The sequence below is a fragment of the Myxine glutinosa genome, chromosome 1, assembly GCF_964187855.1.
Source record: "Myxine glutinosa chromosome 1, kmMyxGlut1.1, whole genome shotgun sequence".
In the NCBI taxonomy this organism is placed as follows: Eukaryota; Metazoa; Chordata; class Myxini; order Myxiniformes; family Myxinidae; genus Myxine; species Myxine glutinosa.
Genome location: NC_136261.1, coordinates 29,282,402 through 29,304,823, shown reverse-complemented (window position 1 = coordinate 29,304,823; position 22,422 = coordinate 29,282,402). Strand labels below are relative to the sequence as shown.

General features: G+C 43.7%; 1 protein-coding gene across 5 annotated transcripts in view; it reads right to left on the bottom strand.

The window, feature by feature from the left end:
* FAM234A (family with sequence similarity 234 member A) overlaps nt 1-22,422 on the bottom strand; it is an 87,277-nt gene that overhangs the window by 30,568 nt on the left and 34,287 nt on the right. For 4 of the 5 annotated variants that reach the window (XR_013621842.1, XR_010983457.2, XM_068108883.2 and 1 more), the window contains exons 2-4: nt 16,359-16,655; nt 15,806-16,027; nt 10,531-10,650 (exon numbers count right to left, since the gene is read on the bottom strand). Coding sequence is in view for 3 of the 5 variants with exons in the window: in XM_068108883.2 (XP_067964984.2) it covers nt 10,531-10,650; nt 15,806-16,027; nt 16,359-16,655 (639 nt within the window). In the remaining 2 variants the exon portion in view is untranslated. The remainder of the gene's footprint in view (nt 1-10,530; nt 10,651-15,805; nt 16,028-16,358; nt 16,656-22,422) is intronic. The other variant, XM_078770110.1, reaches the window with a different exon arrangement.

The following is a 22,422-nucleotide window of genomic DNA, read 5'->3' as shown; positions in this document are numbered from 1 at the left end:
CGAGGAGCTTAAAGAAAAAGTAGATATTGAGGTGTCGTCGCACTAAGAAAGCGAGCCATGGTTTAACGAGGGGAAAAGTTGGAGGACAGGACAAGAAGGTGACAAGAAGTATAGGTGTGATTGGAAAGATAAAATAGGAAGAGGTGGAGCAATTTGGGTAACAGACAGTATTGTATCGAGAGAAAGGAGCGATATTACGGAGGGAATTAATGTAGGGGATTCTACATTAATAATACCTGCTCTAAAATGCTGTTTGATAATTTGAGTTGTAAAACCACCAATTCATGTGCAATGGTGAGGACATGAAATTTTATAGTTTTTACTTCCTCTGCCACTTAAGGTGGATGGAGGTTATGTTTTCACCGCTGTTTGTCTGTCTGTGAGCACGATATCTCACAAAGGTCAGATTGTGTGTGTGACAAGGATGAATCGATTAGATTTTGCTTCATATCTGAATATGGATTCGGATATGAGAATTATTTAATTTTGAAGTGATTTTTCACCATTGAGTGATAGGGCTAAAACTGATACACAGCAGGATATCTCAAAAAGTTGTGGATGGATTTGGACGAAACTTTGTGGTCAGGTTGAGTGTGCGCCAAGGACGAAATCATTCGATATTGGTGAAGATCAAGATACGGATCAGAGAATTTTAAAGCGATTCTTCACCATTGAGAGATGGGGCCAAAAACGATATGTAGCTTGATATCTTAAAAAGTTATGGACGGATTCAGAAGAAACTCGATGGATGAGTTGGGTTGGTTATAAGGACGAAATTACTCGATTTTGGTGAAGATTTGGATCCGGATTCGAGAATTTTTTAAAGTAAATTCTTCACCATTGAGAGACAGGGCAACCAACGATATATAGCATGATATCTCAAAAAGTTGTGGACGGATTCTGACAAAACCAGCTGGATGAGTTGTGTACGTGACAATAACAAGCCAATTTGATTTTGGTTAAGGTCCAGATCCAGATCCGGCCTATCAGTGGGATGCAAAACATAAATTGTTCAGCCTGGCAGAGGTGTGCGCTCTACTATGTTCAGCCTGGCAGAGGTGTGTAAACGTGTGTTTACGGGGCATCATGGAGAAGTGAAATAAAAGAAATTTTTTTGGAACAATTGATTTACCAATTGGTGGGGAATGCCATGGAAGTCACAGGAGGATCATGTGGGTTTTTGGGACAAATTGGCATTGTTCATCTGGTGTATGAGGGTGTGTGTTTATCAATTTTGGGTTAAATAATATGGCAATAATTGACCATGAAGTAAAAAGGGAGCTGCACATTTTAATAATGATAGACCAGATGGGAAAACACTGGATAATCTATTGTGGGACAAAACGTTGGTCTAAATGTGGACATTAATGGACAAATGTGGACATTGTCTGTGTTTCTAAAAATTGTGTCTGTTTCTAAAAAATTAATGGACGAAAATTGATTGACAGATTTTATAAATTGACACCCACCCTGATATGGAAATAATCGTACAGCTGCAAACAAGTGTACATAATTCATGAGCTTGTGTATTTTTCAAAAGATTGCTGAAAACAGCAGTATACCTGTCTTAAAATAAATAACATGATATGGTTGGGATAAAATATCCATGAAATAAAATACATAATTAGATGATATATCTAAAGGTTATCTCGTTTGGGAAAAAAAGCAGATGGAAATGCAGAGATTGCTCTTCCGTTTGATGTGCTGAGTTATAAGCAGCCATTAATTAACAGTAGGAAATTGTGAGTAACCTTGGAATTCCATTTTTGATAATGCTCATATGAGGACACAAAGCTATTTATGGATAAATAAATAAATAAAAAACACCTTTAGAGGCCATTTTTCCCCGCAAAGCAGGGGTTGGCCTTTTTCGGGCACCGTGGTTGTTGTTTTTGTTGGTCCCCTTTTTGAAGCAATGTTTTACGGCCGGATGCCCTTCCTGCCACCAACCCTGTTTGTCGCCTTTTTACGACAAACAGGGAATTACCAGTGAACTGGTACTCAATTAGCCGACCTCGGAAGGATGACAGGCTGAGTCAGCCCCCCTGGCGTTAATTCAGCGATCGACCGGGATTCGAACCCAGGATCCTTGGATCCCAAGCCAGCACCCTAACCGCTAAGCCAATACCAGGCTATTTATGGATATGAGGTTCATAAAATTAAAAGGTAATGATATGCCTTTGGGAGTAAAATTAGCCAAATTTGTAAGGGATCTTACACGGATTTAGCAGAGTACTCTGCTCACGGATTTCTGATACATATAAATTTGGATTTTATCAGAATGTAAAATTGTGCTGTAGGGATGGATGTGTATCAGGGGTAGATGATATGTTTTAATAAACAAAGACAGATGTGATAATGCGGAAGAGCTCACTAAGATGAGCCAGATGATTTATGAAAGGAGATTTTAAAATACTCCCTGAAAATGTTAATATTTTGACAAGTACCAGGGAATGGGTTCTGGGTAGAAAAATTTGTTGAATTGATAACACAAGAAATGGTAATGGTAGACCTGAATGTATCTTGGCTTATGGAAATAGAATGACGTAATGAGTGAATAATTTTATGATGCTGGTTAAATTAAATGAGATATTACTAAGACTCATAGAGTTATGATTCTTCCTTATGGAAGTTGGAAGACAGCTCCAAATCAATGGATCTGTAATAAACTGAAGTATGGATGATATATTTTGTTAGTGCTAGAAAATAATAATAATAATAATAATAATAATAAAAATAATAGAATGCATTTATGGCAGTAAACGATAGCGGAATTTTACGTGCAGCCTAATTGTCCTGAGGTTATGCATCAATATGATTAGAAATCCCAGGTTTTATATCTGGTGGAGGTCTCATGTGGAGGTTTAATTGCTTGGTAGATAAAAGGGTACTGCATGTCAACAGCAACTTCTACGGCCATAAAGCCAAACAAATTGGGAAAAACTATAATTGCATACGTAATTTGTAGATGAGTATTTTGGTAAACAAACTTTATTTATAAAGGGAATTTATTGATCCCTTTATTTGGAAAATATTCCAAGATCTGTTTATTGAATGAGTTTGTTGATTCTTTGAATTTAATTGTTCGAACTTTTGTTTAACGAACATTTTAAATTAAATTGTTTAAATTGATAATTGTAATTGGAAATGTTTAGTGGTGGCTTGCATGAATGCTTTGGTGACAGTGTGTCTGAACAAAATAACTAACCATGAAATGGTGCTGAGAGAGGAACCAAATGTGAACTCAAATGAGGAAGCTCTTTATGGTAACTTGGAAAAATAAAAAAAAAGACTGAATCAAATACTGATACAAATGGATGAGATAGAGTCGGAATAATACCATAAAAAGAATGTGATGAATTGTGCCAGTCTTAAAAGGCCTGTGAACAGATATCACCAAAAGTTTGAAACCATGAAAATTGATGTGGCATAAAGCACCATTTTTGAGGATCAAATACTACGAGTAGACAACACACAACAACATGCATTTTAAAGGCCATTTTCCCTGCTAGAGCAGTAAGTAGAGTAACTTCCTCAATGCCCATGTCAATACTTTGCGTGGAACCCTATCGAATGCTTTCTCCAGATCAACAAACCCAAGAAACAACTTCTTCCTCTTCTCCATGTACTTCTCCTGCAACTTCCTCACAATGAAAAGCGCGTCTGTCGTTCCTCTTCCTGGCATAAATCCAAACTGCATTTCGTCGATCTTCACTTTCTTCCTTATCCTCCTCTCCAACACCCTTTCCAATACCTTCATTCCATGCTCCAATAACTTTATCGATCGGTACGAGCCACACTCCAGAGGGTCACCTTTCCCCTTGTATAGAGGGACGAGGGTACTCAGTTCCCAATCCACTGGAATGCGGCCTTCTTTCACCGCCAGATTACAGATCTCTGCCATTCTCTTCACACCCCAACTTCCTGCTGCCTTCAACATATCTCCCACAACTCCCGTTGGCCCTCCCGCTTTTCTACTCTTCATTGCTTTTATCGCTTCCTGCATTTCGTCGATCTTCACTTTCTTCCTTATCCTCCTCTCCAACACCCTTTCCAATACCTTCATTCCATGCTCCAATAACTTTATCGCTCGGTACGAGCCACACTCCAGAGGGTCACCTTTCCCCTTGTATAGAGGGAATGTTAACCCTGGTGTTGGGCTAGCGGCTAGGGTGCCGGCTTAGGATCCTAGGATCCTGGGTTCGAATCCCGGTCGATCGCTGAATTAACGCCAGTGGGGTTGACTCAGCCTGTCATCCTTCCGAGGTCGGCAAATTGAGCACCAGTTCACTGGTAATTCCCTGTTTGTCGTTAAAGGCGGCAAAAAGGGTTGGCGTCAGGAAGGGCATCCGGCCGTAAAACATTGCTTCAAAAAGGGGACCAAAAAACAACAACAACCACGGTTTCCGAAAAAGGCCAACCCCCGCTTTGAGGGGAAAAATGGCCTCTAAAGGTGGTTATTGCTTTTATCGCTTCCTCAACGTCCTTCTCAGTTATCTTCTCTGCCGGTCCTAAAACTGGGTTACTCTCTATGTTGCCATCCCATTCATTCCCTGTATTCAACAACATTTCCATATATCTTTTCCATCTTCCTTTAATTCCATCTGGATCCACAACGATTTGTCCCACTTCATCCTTCAAGCAACTCACCCCCATCACATCACACCTCTCTTTCGCTATCTGCTTTGCAATCCTGAATACTGCTCTCTGACCCTCTTCTGAATCCAAGCGTTCTCCGAACATTTTCCTACATGCCTCCTGCGCCTTTGCTACCTCTTTCTTTGCAGCCTTCTTGGCTGCCTTAAACTTTCATGCTCTGCTGTTTCTGCTCCCGTACCCTTCGCCTTCTGCCACTCCTTGAACGTCTTCCTCTTCTCGTCAATCCTCTTTCCAACTTCATCATCCCACCACCATGTTTCCGAGTGCCTCGGTGGTCCTTTTGTCCATCCACATACCTCACCAACAGCTCCCAACAGACTATCTTTCATTGACATCCAACCACATCATCCTCTACCCTACTCAGCCTCTCTTTTAATGCCTCCCTTACTGTCACCTCTTTCAGCCTCCACACCTTCATTATCGGTTGGTACTTCACCCGCCGAGCTCTCCTCGCACCTTTCATCCTTATGTCGCAGACAACCAAGTGGTGCTGTGAAACAGCCTCCTCCCCCGGGATCACATTTGTGTCCCGGAGGTGCCCCCTATCTCGCCTACGCACCATCAGGTAGTCAACGGTTGTCGTCGACCCACCTGACGTGTATGTAACAAGCTTATTATCCTCTTTCTGGAACTGAGTATTACAAATCAACAAATCAGCTCCATCAGCTCCTTTCACCTTCTCCATTTCTCACACCATATCCGTAACCCCCATGAACTCCCTCAAAACCATCCATACTCCTTCCCACATGTCCATTTAGGTCTCCTCCTACCACAACAACTTGCTCATCTTTCACGTTTTCCATCAGCTTCTCTATCGCACACCAGAACTTGTCCTTCTCTTCATCGCTCCGACCAACCTGCGGAGCATATCCTGAGATGACGTTCACCAAGAGCTTTCCAATCATCATTTTCACCATCATCAACCTATCACTCACTCTAGTCACACTCACCACACTGTCTACAAACTCCTCAGAAAACAGGACACCAACACCATTCACGCCCTCCAGGCACCCTTGCCACACAAACTTGTATTTCTGTCCCTGCCTACCCTTCACCATTCTCACACCACTTCCCTTCCATCTCGTCTCTTGCACACAACATATGTCCACTCTTCTTCTGACCAATACTTCCACCACTTCTCCTGATCTCCCTGTCATTGTCCCGACATTCCATGTCCCAAACCTCAGAAACCGATCTCCACTTCGGGCTGTACACTGCCCATCTGTAGTTGTAATTGTCATGGTTCTCTTTTTGAGGCAATGTTTTTTATGGCCGGATGCCCTTCCTGACGCCAACCCTCTTAGTTGTCTCTTACGACACGCAGGGATATGGTGTACCTATTCTAATCCATGGTACACTAATCCAGGGGTAGTTCTAATCCGGGGGGGGGGGGGGGGGGGGGTTCGGGGAGGAGGGCGACGTCAGCATCACGGCTGCGGGGGCCCCGTCATCACCACGCCACGGCGGCCCGGTCAGCACCACACCACGTCGGCCTGGTCAGCACCACACCACGTCGGCCCTCAATGACATTGAACAAAAATAACATTCCCCAATGTCTCTATATTCCCGTCTTCAAGCTCCAAGTTGATCCCCTCCAGCGATCGTCAGAGCAATGTCGAATCGAAACCAGAACCTCGTTCAGATGACAGGCACAGTCACGCCGCCCAAAACGGCACAAAGGCGCACGCGGCCAAAGCGGAGAAAAGGATCACGCGGCGAAAGCGGCACAAAGGCGCACTCAAGGCGACTGGGAAATCCAAAGGCGCCCTCCAGGTATGAACTTTAACGGTTCGCAGTTGGCGAGCCGCAAAGTAATCGTCAAAAGCCTCGGTGCACACACACATCACAGATACGTCTGAAAGCGGTGGAAACGGCTGACGAAGCAAGGAAAGTTTGCTCGACGCATGAAGCGCGCTAGTCAAAATGGCCGACGGCTCGTCCTTGAGTCGCAACGACCCGGCGATGATTCCTTGGAATCCAACGCCAAACCTGACACGCAGGATGATCAGTCACAGCGATAACAACTTTATCGCAGGAATCCTTTGTCCCAGGAAACCCAAAGTACGTGACTCTTGCTCGACAACGTTCGTTACAGACCACAAAGTAACCAGCTTCTTCCCCGACTCTTTCGCTCCAAATACTACTGGTAATATCAAATTTTCAAAAGTAATTTCAAATTTTCGATCAAATACTACTAGTAGAAACTATTAAAATAATTCAAGTAAAAAAAAAAAATTTTTTTTAGGAATCTATGATAATGATTGTTATGCATAGTTTGTGTGGGATTAGGTATTCTTGTTTGTGATTTTAGCTATATTTACCGATTATGAAGGAACCTATTCCTTTTTGATTTGCATTACAAAGACTACATGATTTAATTTTTCTAACTATGTTAACCTGAAAGCAACTTTATAAAACTTTAACTTTTATAAGTAACTTTTAAACTTTTTATAACTTTAACTTTAACTTTTAATTTTTGTAAACTTTATGTTAACCTTTGTGAAGCATATGAATAAATATAACCTTTTGAATGTTTTAAGGAAAACAGCAAACTGTTGAATGTGAAGCTGTTATAAAATATACATGATCAGTTAGAACATGGTAACATCATGCCAAGGTGTACCCTACCTGATCCAGAGTGTGTTGAGAGCAGATTCAGATATGGCTGAATGAAGAAAAACCAGTTAACAGCTAAGAAATGAAGCGATAACTGCTTTGGGAAGAGAGTGAACAGAAAAATTTGGCAAGAGATGAGATTACATGTGGCATACACCCTCTCTTTGAAGAATGGCAAAGGCATCTTCCTCTGTAAGATTGGAAAAGGATGTTTACCTTCACCAAGAAAATTTTTGTGACCATTTGCCTGGATCACATTGTAATGAGTGGGCGAAAGGCGATCACTTGCTTCAGTTCAGTGCCTGGAACATCTAACACATCAGGAATTGTTGGATGACAACATGTTACTTGCAACTTCTACTGAACGCTGTGACTTCACATTCTGTGACTATGTGACTTCACTTCACATGTCATTGCTCCAACAATGGCCAGGGAACCAGTGTGGAGTTGTAGGTTGATGGCCTTGCCGCTTTCTCTACACTGGGCTTCCATAACTCTGCTGGCTGTTCCTGGCGTGGGCCACGGACAACTTGAACACCACGGTTCTAACATCACTATGGATGAACCTGTCATCTCAGTCCACGTCCTGCCGGTCGACCAACATCACAACAACACTTGCTGCCCACTCACAATGAGTGAAGAGGCAGGTCAACGACAACTGGACGACAGCCTTGTTCAAGATCTACTATGGCTCATGGCAAGAGTGGCAAGGATGCTACATGTAGAGCAGGGTCAGTTTGTGATCTTGCCCACCTACCACGATAGCGGAAAACCGACGCGGAATAGTGTAGGTGCTATGAAGACACCAGAAGAATGTGGTTCATACTTGATTTTCAACCATATAAGTGATCAACTTTTTCAAACAGAAGTTCAGCATTCACTCTGCAGCAAGCACCTTTGAATCAACATGGCCGAATGTTTCAGATGTTTTAACATGGAATCATGCTGACAGTATCACCAAGATAATGGTGAAATGAATAAAGCACATAACAGTAATAATCTTCATGATGGACTGGAATTTTTGTGCAGTTGTATGAGGTGAAGTTTGTTTGCAGAGACACTTGTGATGCTAACTGATGTAAATGCAATAAACTGAACTGTTAAGGATTGGTGAATTCGACGAACAAGAGAACGCCTTCTGATGAGCAGATTCTTCAATGGGAATGGTGTATGCCTCAGGTAATGGAAAATTTTGACATACAAATAGGTAAATTGAAGACCTCTTAATTGCCCTATGAAAAGAAAAAAAAGGGAGGAGTGTAGAAGTAGAACTTCTACATTCATTAATCAAATTAATTAAGGCTATCTTGTTGGATAAGTCTCCCTGTAGTTAATTTTAAGTCCACTTGGAGTTTGCTAAAAAGCACCTAAAGGACCCTCAGACTGTGAGAAACAAGATTATGTGGGCTTTCATGTGTCTTTCACTGAGGAGAGGCTTCCGTCTGGCCACTCTGCCATAAAGCCCAGATCGGTGGAGTGTTGCAGTGATGGTTGTCCTTCTGGAAGTTTCTCCCATCTCCACACAGGATCTCTGGAGCTCAGCCAGTGACCATCGGGTTCTTGGTCACCTCTATTACCAAGGCCCTTCTCCCCCGATTGCTCAGTTTGGCCAGGCGGCCAGCTCCAGGAAGAGTCCTGATTGTTCAAAACTTCTTCCATTTAAGAATTATGGAGGCCACTGTGCTGTTGGGAACCTCAAATGCAGCAGAATTTTTTGTAGGCTTCCCCAGATCTGTGCCTCGACACAATCCTGTCTCTGAGCTCTGCAGGCAGTTCCTTCGACCTCATGGCTTTGTTTTTGCTCTGATATGCATTGTCAGCTGTGAGACCTTATATAGACAGGTGTGTGCCTTTCCAAATCATGTCCAATCAATTGAATTTACCATAGGTGGACTCCAATCAAGGTGTAGAAACATCTCAAAGTTGACCAAGAGAAATGGGAGGCACCTGAGCTAAATTTCAAGTGTCATAGCAAAGCATCTGAATACTTATGTCAATGTGATATTTCAGTTTTTTATTTTAAATAAATTTGCAAAACTTTCTAAAATCCTGTTTTTTCTTTGTCATTATGAGGTATTGAGTGTAGATTGATGAGGGAAAAAATGAATTTAAACGATTTCAGCATAAGGCTGCAACATAACAAAATGTGAAAAAAGTGATGGGGTCTGAATACTTTCTGAATGCACTGTATATGGAACTCTGCTAAACTCTCTGTCTTTGTATGTAATCTGTGCTTATCAAACCTAGTTTTCTTCTCCCAATAATAACTAGAGGTTCCAGGGAACCTGAACTCAACTGGCCTATATCAATATGGTTAGTATATGCATAATAGAACCACAAACTATATAGTTTATATGTGCTAAAAATATGACAAAAATTGATTTTCAATATGGCCACCCTGCCGTGCCCATATGCAATCCCAAACTAGTTTATGTCACAAAGATGCTGCATAACAAGTTTCATCAAATTTGATCAATATTTGTGACTTTTAGAGCGTAGACGTCGAAATGTTTACAGACGACAGACAGACAGACGACAGACGGACGACGGACACTGGGTGTCGACAAAAACTCAGCTGGACATAGTCCAGTTGAGTTAATAAATTTCCTGACCAAGCTAACGGTGTCTTTTCTACTCTGGAGACTCTTCACACTCCATCTCACCAATTAATCCTGCTCTGCCAGCCGTTCTAGTTTTTTTTTTTCATGTACACACAATATCTCGGTTCTAGGGAATGGGGCAAACACCAAGGTGACAGAGAGTGAAACAAAAATGCAATGAGAGCGGGGTAGTGGAGCAAAGGTTGGACTTGACAAACGGAAAGGATAAACAGGAAAAGAGGAGAGAGACAGTTGGGGGAAGAAAAACAACCTGCAAGAGAGGTTCGGTGGCACTAATGGCGATTTAAAAACAAAGTGACGGGTATAGATGGGCAATTACATGAGATGGCGGTGTATCGCCTGCTCGCAGCCCTGGAAGGAAGAGTGCGCAATTTAACCGTCTCCAGAAAGCTATTCGACAAATGGGAGGAAAGAGGATGAAAAGAATGTAAAAAAGGTGAAAATTTTGAAATGGAGTGCAGACTTTCTATAGGCACTGCACATGGAATAAGATGCCCTGTTGAAAGGGACTTTAATCTGGCTGTCCTGCCTGTGAGCACTTGCTTGATGGGATAAAATATGCTTGATAAAACAAAGATAAAAAAAATTGAGGAAGCAAGGTGAAAGCAAGCAAGGTTCACATTTGAAACCGTACCTGAAAATGCACAACTATCATTGCCACCGCTGCTGTAATTGCTGCTGGTCCTGTAGAGCACAAGGATGCCTGGCGTTGAGTTTTTCTGAAGTCTTACAGAGACCAAGGCAATGGTCGAAGCTGCAAAATAAAACAACACAAAAAGGATGTCACAAACCGTCGATATTACTCAGTTCTTCATTGAGGTTTCGAGCCTTTTTGACACACCATACACCGCACACCAGATCAGGTTCAAAATTCAACCACGTTCAGGTTCAGCCAATAACAAGTTTGGATTTTTTAATTGACAAAGTCAAGGCTCCTGGAAAGAACTAGTACACTGAATGGATCAGGATGTAACAGGACGAGAGAGAGAGACAGAGACAGAGACAGAGAGAGAGAGAGAGAGAGAGAGAGAGAGAGAGAGGGAGAGAGAGAGAGAGAGAGAGAGAGAGAGAGAGAGAGAAATTGGAGACACCAATAGCTGAGTTGAAGGCCTAAATAGAGGGAAGTGGACAAACACTGGATGTTGGGAGAAAGGGGGGAGGGGTAGGGTAGGATGCATGGGGTGGACAAAGTGGATACAAAAGGAAACTCTCAGGAGGGAAAACAGGAAATTTGGAAAGAGGAGGTATTGGGGTGGGGTTGAGTGGGTGGGGTTAACGACAGTAGAGAAGATCATGGCTTTGGATTGGGGATGACCTGAGATGGTGGTGAACATCTGTCTTGAAGACCTGGAGGAAAGAATGAGATAGAAGAGAATGTAGTGGTTAGTTCCACAGGTGGGAAAAAGAGAGGAACAAATGAGTGGAGGTGAGCATTGATCCTGGATTTAGGTAGTTTCACCAGAAGGGGGATGTTGGTGGACCGTGTGTGCCCTGCAGAAACCTGGGTGGGACAAAGCATGGAGAGGGCAGAGGGTGAAATACCAGAAAGGATGAAGTAAAAGACCGACCTGTCTGCGATGGTGAAGCGATAGGCCCATGGACTCAGCTTCATCACAGGAGATGTCAATAATTTTAAAGGCCTTGGCTTTCAAGACGCCAAAATGAGCAAGATGTGAAGCAGCGGTGCCAGCCCAGAGAGAGAGAGAGAGCGAGAGAGGGAGAGCAGTACTCCATCAAGCTGTGCATTAAGGCCTTGTGGGTGGATAGGAGTTCAGGTGTGCAAAAGAAAGAAGGACTTTGTAAGATGGAGGATGCCCAGTCAGCAGCTGGTTTTGGAGGCCGACTTTGAAATGTGGTTTGCCGAAGAAAGATCATGGCTGAAAGTGAAGACCCAGGAGTTTGAATGACTGCACCTCCTCAAGAGGATTGTTAAGAAAGTAGATGAGGAGATTTTGCAGTATGGTCCTTTTGGAGAGACAGAGTGAGAGTGTGAGGTTTGTCAGGCAAGAAAGACATTCCTTCCAAGTGTTTGGCCATCTTGTGATTTTGTCAAGGTCGGAAGATAGGGAAGAGGCTGCAGCCCGCCCGTCTGAAGGATGAGGGATGTCACGGCAGAGGGTGGAGTCATCAGCAAATACATGTAATTAAATTATTTATTTGAACAACAGTTTGTACATCGTTTTGAGGCAGGGACACGCTCTCAGCACACTCATGTTTATCATGGTGATGGAGCTGGTAAGCAGGAACGTAAACATGAGGGGTAGTATGAGATGAGGTGTAGTATTGTTCGATCCCACTAACCCCCCACACACCACTCCTCTCACCACCCGCAAAGGAGTGAAGGTCCTACACTTGTTAAACACAGCACATTGTTCTTTTCTCTGTAGTTTCCAGCCAGTGTCACATTCTTCCCAGCAGCGGGTGAGTTTGCTGATCGCATTGAAAGAAAAGTTTTTGATTATTAAATATTATTTAAAGGGAAAAGATTTTTCACCTGCCCTCGTAGGTCATTCATCGTTCAATTACCTTGTATCCCCATCATTAATATGTCGTTACTTTTCTTTTTTTAACGTTAAGGAAACAACAGAGCTGACAGGATGACCAAGAGGTACCCACACTCTCCTCCAAGCTGACTAGCCTGGGTTTGAATCCCGATCCAGCAATAAACTGTCATCCTGGTGTTTTTCCCTGGCAGGGTGGTTCATCAATGTGTGTGCAGTCCCTCAGGTGGACGTTAACCAGGCGTCCCACATTTGTTGGTGGATGTTAAAGATCCCGTGGTGTCCTTTGCAAAGAGTAGGCAAACTATTGTCGGCATCATGGCCAAATTCCAAATTCATGCCCAAACTAGCAGAGGGCATTGCATCAGCGGCACAGCCGTGCCCTCAGCCAGTGATGCTACCCCGCAGCTTTGTGCTCCATATAAATGGAGAAGAAGTGCCAACAAACAATGTTTGTTTTGAAAACAAATTTTTGAGTTTGTGAGAGATTAACTCACATCCGGTTCATGATACTTACACCGACAGTCACACAAAACATTAGACTGCAATGAAACAGTCGCACTAAAATATGGCTACTTCCTTGAGGATGTGACAAGTTCATATCTTTCAATGTATCATTAATTCATAATCTATTTTGTGACATTTGAGAATGCAGTCACAATTTGGTACACTTTTCCAGTTAAAAGACCCTATATATATATATTATTTAACCCCATATATATATATATTTTAAAACCTGTAAAGTCTATACCAATACAAGCAAGCTATGGATTACACAGATCTACAAAACCAGGAAGTCTTTTTACCTGCAACATGTCACAGGTCTACAAGAGTTTTGCGTTGCAGTTGTTGTTGGGGTTCTTGTTGGGGGGGTCGATTTTTGAAATGTGCACCCATTGGTTGGACAGCTGCCAGACCACACCCACATGTCGCTCGACTCTAAGACCGAAAAAAATATATTGCTGGTCTCTAGTCAGACCAAAGTTTCAGAATTGATGCGGCGATGCGTTTTTGTTTTTTTCAGTTTTTTTTTTGAAAAGCATGGATTGGACATATAAAGGTGTTTTTTTTTCTGTCCTCATGCCTTGCGGTCCTCCTCATCTGCTGTGGCGCCGTCCAGAGAGAAATTAAAGACAGCCAATGGGACTTGTCAGCCTTTTTTGTAAATAATGAACACAAGCTTGTTATTTTAAAATGTATTTATTCTGAAAATTATTAAGTTCTTCAAGCATATTATAGACTGCCATTTCGTTCTCGAGATCGCCTCGCCGTACCGTCAAACATTCCAATGCGTAGATCGCGTCAACACTGCGCATGCGCATGCGGAAGTGGTCTAACAGGCCGATGGTCTCCCACGATCTCTTCTCCCAGTCCACCAGATTATCACAGACACTTACAACTTCATTACAAACGAGATAGGATGCAGGCCTAACTAACAAGACCACCCGCAGCTCTCTCGGCCTTCTGGTTCTAGGCTTCACACGAACCCGACAAAACGTCTTCGTTTCAATAAATGACAATATCTAGCCGATTGGATTCATGACGGCACGGCACACAAAACTACTCATATCATTGGAACGGCTGGTTGGATTTGGACAAACAAAACGTAGTTTTGTAGGGGAGAACCGTGCGCGAACGTCGATACCAATGCCGACCCTCACAGACCAGTATTTCCCGAGATAGCGCGCCGGCCCGGCAACAACAGGCGCTCACTGTTGTAGGTACCGTTGGAAAAAAAGAAAAAAAAAGAAAATTGTTGACGTGCAGGGTCAAAATCGATGCGCGCGCTGACCAGAGACCGGAAATATATTTTTCTCGGCCTAACCACCATAGCACCGAGATTAAATGATATGGCCGCCATCTTGGTTTCCTCGTGGGCCTAACACATTAGACCTGTAGGCCTCTGCTTATTATACACTGCTCTGGTTTGTTGCATCAGAATTCCATTGGCTTTGTTTGGGTCGAGTGTTATTCCCACGGACCCCGAAAAAACGAATCAAATGTCAAATGATCGTAAGTTTAATCAAGCCCTTCAAAATGCACGGTACGTCAGAACGCATGGTAATCGAGCGTTACATTATGTAAATGAGCGTTACATTATGCAAGTTAGCGTTACCTAATTTTTTAACCGCCCGATATTGGGGTTAGGAATCCGTGACCATGTGACGAATCCGCTCGTTCTGATATAACAGTGGGGAAGGTGACATGGATAAGAGGTGTCGAGTTAATCTTTTAATCACACTTTAAATGTGCGTTTCCCAATTGGCCCGTCACCGGATTTTGTCACAGGTTGTGATCATTCTTGCTTACACACGCTGAGTCTGGGAGGCTCAGTGATTCCAACTCTGCCAGAGTCATACCAAATAAATAGTGCGTACGGCTTCCTTGCTTGAAGCTCAGCATTTAAAAAGGATAGAGCATGGACAAACAACCATAGGTTAACAACCTTTTGCGCAGGCTTGATCGGCCTAACGGCTTTCTCCTGCATTGAAGTTCCTTGCAAGGGATCTCATTATATTATTATTATAGAACTACCAGCGAGAATTGACCAAATAAAAGGAAATATTTTAATAATTATACTATCTACATAAATATTTTCAATTATTTGTTGTTTGTGTGTTTTTTCTGCTTTTGTACGGTATTCTTTCACGGCCGAACCGTAGCACCTATAGCGGCCCCAAATTTAGAGTGTCGGTACTTCAGAATCTGGTTAAGCTTTGAATTTCGCCTTGATGTTGGTTTTCAGGCCACCAAAGGCCATGAAGTGTATATTGGGATGTACGGTCAGGTAGTGCTGCCGCCGGCCCACAGGCAAAAAGTGACCACTGAGGGTAACAACTCCATAGCTTTTCAATGTCCAATACGTCTCTAAACCACCACCGGGAAAAGCTCATCCCTCACCCTCACCCTCACCCTCACCCGCTCTCCAGGCAGCACCGGGTAGCCCCTGCTAGTATTAAATAAGGCAATTCCCTGTATGTATGTATGTATGTATGTATGTAAATCTGAAAAGGGTGCTGGCGATAGCCTGCCTACTCTTTGTGAAAGACACCGCGAGATCTTCAACTTCCACCAATTGATGCAGGCAGATGGGACACCCAGTTTAACGTCCATCTGAAGGACGGCACACACTGATGAATCGCCCGGCCTAAGAAACACCAGGATGGCAGTTTACAGCTGGGTCAGGATTCAAACCCAGGCTATACGGCTCAGAGGTGAATGTACATACTTCTATCCTGTCAGCACATGTTCTGATACAAAGGCAAGATTCCAAATTTCTGCTCTGTACCTCTGCTGCGAAAGACGATGCAAATAAAGGTTTGGTCATCATCATTAATCACTAAAAGGCTGAATTTAATCTCTGCCAAAGTCCATAAATCAGTTAAGTATAAATGTCCAATAACATACATGCATCAGGGAAGGAGATGTTCCAGCGTGCGCGACGGCTTGGGCGGCCCGGACAAGGTACGAGGAAGGCAAAGCTCATGGTGCATAAAATGCAAAGGATGAGGGACAGCACAAAGGCCACCATCCGCCATGTCTCCAACGGCTTCGCACCAATCGGTTGCCTCTCGAGAGGCGTTGGTAGTTCCGTATCACTGTCCGGCGCCTGCAGACATGCAGTGCCCTCTGTGGGGAGGGGGAAAAGAACAGACACTGTCACTCTGTCCTACAGGGCAGCTAAGTAGGTGTGGGAAGAATACTCAGAAACATTAAATTAAGTAACATTTGGTATGGGACATTAAGCCGGACGTTGATCACCAGCCTTTCGAGAAGAGTAGGCGAGTTATCAGTGGCACCCTAGCCAAATTACTGCCACCGTCAGTCAAATGTCAGGCGTGCCTTTCCAGTTCCCGAAAGACTTGGACAAAAACTTTTTCTCCGACAACCCCACAAGAAGGTGGGAATAATTAGGGCCTTCAGATCCGGTATAAAGTCATATATTAGTATTATTACCTACCGTTAAGTTCAAGTGGCATGTGGTCTTTCCGCCGAGTGAGAAGCTCTACTTTATTGTCTCCAACATGCATGTCTGCTGAGAGATCAACAGAACGATCCGCTGTTGCCAATGCTGTCGCTGGATACTGGGAGAAACTGTTTCCCCATACAGATGATGTTCGCTTTCCGACTATACCATCACCTTCTCTTTCCAACCTCCAATTATCTTCGTCTTCTTCCTCTTGCACCCCTTCCTCACTGCTTTCACTGCCCACTTGGCCAAGTGGGTCGTAATCTCCAAAGTGTCTGGGAATTTTACCTGCAAGTACATTCAATGAAACACTGTGACCTGTTATGCTTTTGGTGATTTGCCATTCAAGATTACTATCATTGTGACAATTATCATTGTGATGATATGATATGGCATTCGAGTAAGTGGAATTCCATCCCAAAAAAGGGAAACGTTTGTGCAAAAGGAACATGATGTTCCGAAGAATAGTTCACCCCTGCAGAAAGATAATGCCACTTGAATTGAGATGGGACAACAGTGGTGCCAAGATGAGATAATGTGGTGAATCAGAATAACACACATATATCGTGGGACAAGAAAACTTGTAGAGCGAGAACATCAGCAGGGTAGAGGTCATTCTTACACGTTTAGGCCTCCACCCCATCACCTGACAAGAAATGAAAAATATCAATGTTAGAATCACCATTGTATAGCCTGCATAGTGCATATTGTACACCACACCACTCCTTTCCTATTCCATCCCCAGCCGCTACATGACGTCATCGCTGGGCACCGATGTAGGCTCGGCAATGAAGTGCACTGAAAGTGAATACTCAGTTTTCACTCTGGTTTCATTCTTTCTTGTTTGTTTGTTTGTTTTATTGTTTTTTTCCGGGCGATATCTCAGCCACCATTTGAGCTAGGAAGCTGAAATGTGGGCACAATAGTGAGCATGTGCTTTTTTTATGTGCATGTGTTAAACAGTATTTTTTGTTTTTTGGTTAATCAATTAATTGATTAATTACTTAATCATTATCTATTAATTAAGTACTTATTTATTTTCTTTCTCATCTGGGCATTATCTCAGGAACCTTTTGAGCTGGGAAGCTGATATTTGGACATGACAGTGACCATATATAATCTCATATATAATCATATATATATTTATAGCCTGGTGTTGGCTTAGCGGTTAGGGTGCCGGCTTGGGATCCTAGGATCCTGGGTTCGAATCCCGGTCGATTGACTCAGCCCGTCATCCTTCCGAGGTTGGCAAATTGGGTACCAGCTTGCTGGGATGAATGATCACGGTGTGTACCCCGATTTAGAATAGGTACACCGTATCCCTGCACATCCTAAGAGCGTGACCAAGGGTTGGCGTCAGGAAGGGCATCCGGCCATAAAAACATTGCCCCAAACAGGGAACCATGATTGTCATGGGGCCCGCAAGGCTAACCCCCGCTGTAGCGGGGAAAATGGCCTTAAAACGATCATTCATTCATTATTCATTCATTCATTTTTCTCATCTGGGCAATATCTCAGGCACCTTTTGAGCTCAGAAGCTGATATTCAGACACAACAGTGACCAAGTGATGTGGCTAAAAAAATATTTTTAAAATTTGTTGGTTAATCAATTAATCGATTTATTATTTACTAGCAGAAGTACCCGGCATTGCCGGGCGGGGGAAGGGAGGGGAGGGGGGGAGGGGAAGGGGGAAAGGGGTAGGGGGGAGGGGAGGGGGGAGTGGAGGGGGAGGGGGAGGGGGGAGGGGAGGGGGAGGGGGGAGTCAAGTCGGAAGTCATAGTCGTCAATTGAATGTCGCATTTATTTTTTATTCCCTGTCAAATGGCATTGGTCCCGCATTCCGAACCCGGAAGTCGGACGTCATTGTCGTCAAATAATAAATGTTTCACTCTCTGTCACATGCCGTTGGTCCCATGTCAATCGGATGAAGTTGAAAAATTAACGTTACGAAGTTTCTCTGGGACGTACTGATTCCGAATATGAAGTTGAAAAATTAACGTTCCGAAATACGCTGATGACGTCATAATTTTAAAACGCGAAGTTTTTTTTTAAATTTTAAGGTGTGCTGTAGTTGCTCTGAGACGTACCGATTCCGAATATGCCTTTGGTTTTGCTCTGCGATGAGTAGTTCTCGAGTTATAAGAGGACAAACAAACAAACAAACATACTTTACTGCTTTATATAAATAGATTGATTCATCAATGAATTTTTTTTTTCAATTAATGACGTATTTAATTCTCTAAAAGTTACAGCTTCGGATGAAATGTTGGTGGTTGAGGTATGCTATTAGCTAATTGATTTAGAAATTATTTTACGATTATTATTTATTGATTTTAATTACACAATTAATCAATCAATTATTGTACACCTCTCCCTCCCAATACAGTTTCTGTGTGCTGCATGGCGGTATTGCTATTTGGCATGGGGGCGGTGCACTTTGAATGTATCTGTACTTGTTTGTTTTATTTCCAGGAGCCCCTGGAAATATTTTTATTTCCAGGAGCTCACGATTTAAATATTCTCCATAAAAAATGAATTGCAACAAATTATTGGTAAAACAATAATATAATATCTGCACATCAATGGTACAAAACTTAAACAAACATTTCAACAATAACAGAGACATGCCAAATAGGCCGGTCATTTTACGAATATACCCACCACAAATTGCAATAGTAATGAAACTTGGCATTTTTGCTTCTTTTGACCCATGTAATAACATAGTAAAAGTCAAGGAATAACGAGGCATTGGAACACATTCATTTCGAGCAACCACTTTTTGACAGTTATGCACGAAAATAAGCTAATAAAAATGGCACAAAATAATGCACTTAATTTGTTATTTCGTTCACATTCTCAAAAGATGTCAGAAATGTAAGTGTTTAAGAGTGTAAGACAGGCCTTATGCCCTGGTTTTACAATACATTTGACATGTAAAGGTATATATATTGAGATAATTGACATTTAAGGTAGCTTTATCCCAATAAAATTGAATTTGTATCTGGGTGTACAGATGCACCATCATTTTGCATCAAAGTTCTTGATCGACACGCTCCATGCTCACGGATATTGCAGTTCTTATCATGAGATACAAAGGTATGAACGGAGTGCAGCAGTTACACTAGGGACAGACATACCAAACTACCGGCCAGAGCAGGTCATCCAATATATGGCGGACAATGTCGATCACAACATCCGTACAATAGATGGCCTCAACACATTCCACGGGATGGGAATGATTGCGTCTGTCACTCCTGGCCCCCGCCGGACATCAACAAGAGTGCCACGTTTATCTGTGACACTGAAGGATGTTGAAGCTGTGGGTCGGATAAACATCCGGCATCTGACATCACCTTGCGATGGTCTAGATACTCTGAGGTATGAGGTTCTGCAAGATGAGATGGAAAAGGACAGATCTACCAACCTTGACCTCCTCTGGAAGCTGTCCCTCACATTGCGCTCACCACGACCAGCATGGTCTGGCATGATGCAAGCCGTGCACACTGGTGTACATCCAGGTCAGTCTGCAATCTTTCTGCTTCCCATGATCGACATGAACAGCAGTGATCCAACTTGCATCTATTCAACATTGACATTTCTATGTGAGCACGCCAAACAGTACAACGCAAAGGTCATCATCACATTTGACCAACCACTTTGGTGGAAGGCGCTTACCATCATCGAAAGCCAACCGGAGGGCAGTGACTTGCGTAAGGTTGTACTGCGCTTGGGAGGCTTCCACACGTTGATGAGCTTCTTGGGGAGTATTGGAAATATCATGTCAGGATCTGGACTGCGCTCTGTTCTGGAACTGGTGTATGCTGAGAACACTGTAACGCACATGCTCTCTGGCAAGGCATATGACCGAGCTATCCGTGGTCATCTCTTGGTTGATGCAGCACTGAACACTCTCCTCGCAGAAAGGGTACTTGGTACGCTAGTGCCTGCTTGTTCGCAGGCTCAGGATGATGGCCCTCAGGGCACTACAGGAGATGACGAACCAAGTGAAGACGCGATAATGCAAAGCATAGATGAGGCACAGGCAGCCATGGATCCGCATGATACCGAGGCAGGACAGGCAGCCATGGATCCGCGTGATACCGAGTCAGGGTCGCAAAGTGTGGGAGCTGGCCCAGTTGACCTGTGTGAGCTACGAAACCTGTATGATTCATTGTTGAAGGGTGAGGGTTGCACTGAAGATATCCTTTCAGCCCCGGTTCTGGACTCTGTTCGTGACATCATGAATGTTGCTCGACAATCGAAGAAGGATCTGCGTACAGCACAGCTATGGCTGCAATACATGGACATGATAGACATTCTGAGGACATTCCTGAGGTCGGAACGCACTGGTGACTGGCGTCTGCACGTGCACGCTTTGCACGACATGTTGCCCTACCTAGCAGCTGCAGGCCACAATCTGTACACAAAATCTGTGTACATCTACCTGCAGCGACTGGCACAACTGTCTATTCAGCATCCGGAGGTCCACCATCAGTTCCAGAATGGATTTCACGTAGTGCGGCGTTCAGATCGGTACTGGGCCGGCTTGTCCACAGATCTTGTGATCGAGCAAGTGCTCATGAGAAGTGTGAAAACCACAGGGGGACTAACAAGGGGTCGTGGAATGAGCGAGCCGCAAAGGATCACGTGGCTGCTGTCCACCCCCATATGTGCAGAGGTCAACATGGCTTTGCAAGAGTACACATCAGTGCAGTATGGGACCAGTGACCAGCACAAAGAACAAAGCGCAGCTCGACAAGGACGGGACACAGATGACACGCACAAACTTATTCGCTACCTGTCATCAAAGGATCCCTTTGGAAACGATCCAACTCTGCAAAGCATTGACACTGGCATCACAGCTGGAGATTCGGTCAATGCTGACCAAGCAGCGTCAGTCGGCAGGAAGATCTTAGATGGAATGCTTGACAAAAAGGTTCTTGATCACACGTTCAAGAAGAAAGATCAGGTTGTGACTCTTGACACACGTTCATCATTGAAAACTGGCAGACAATCCGTTCTGATAGATCCACAACTGTTGTTCCAACGTCTGAGTACGGCAGGATCACGCTGTGATGACCTCAAAGATGTCTTCAAGTACGAACTAAGCAGTTTCCCACCAGCACTGTTTAAGACCACTGATATCCTGCTTGAGGCCGACAAGCCAGCGCTAGCCGAAGCCATTTGGAAACAACTCCCCCTTGACGTTCGCAACACAGTGCTGCCACAGAATGTGCAATATGTTCTGGATGGTGGGGCATTGCTACACAGAATTCCTTGGAATTCTGGCGAGACATATGGAGGAATCGCCAGTCACTACGTGCGATATGTTGGAGACAGGTATGGTAACGCTGTCATAGTGTTCGATGGATATGTGAGCGCACCCTCCACCAAAGATGTAGCGCACAGCAGGCGCGTTCGATCTCACAGCAGTCCCCTTGTCAACTTCACAACGGACATGGTATGTACTATGAAGAAAGATGACTTCCTTGCCAACCAAACAAATAAACAACGTTTCATCAATCTACTGAGTGATGACCTTCAACGGCGGCACAACGCTGTTCATCATGCCAGGGCAGATGCAGATGTTCTCATATATGTGGAGACAGCCATTGCATGTGCAAACACCAAGGACACCGTGATAGTTGGCGACGACACCGATCTTCTTGTTCTCCTTTGCAGTCGTGCAGGGCCCACATCTCACAACCTGTTCTTCCGACCTGAGCCTAAGCTGACGTCAAGGAGGCAAGCAAGATGTTGGAATATCGAGCAAGTGCAAAAGACACTTGGACGCAATGTTTGTGACAAGCTTCTTGTTGCACATGGACTCCTGGGTTGTGATACCACGTCAAGAATTTACTCGATTGGCAAATCAACAGCCTTGAAGAAGCTGAACTCCAGTGCGTATTTCTCCGAGCTTTTGGCAAACTTCAACACTCCTGGAGCGTCAAAAGAGGATGTCATGACAGCTGGAGAGAATGCCCTGGTTTGCTTGTATAATGCCCAGCCCGGGGAAACACTGGACATGCTGAGGCTTCAACGCTTCCACCAGAA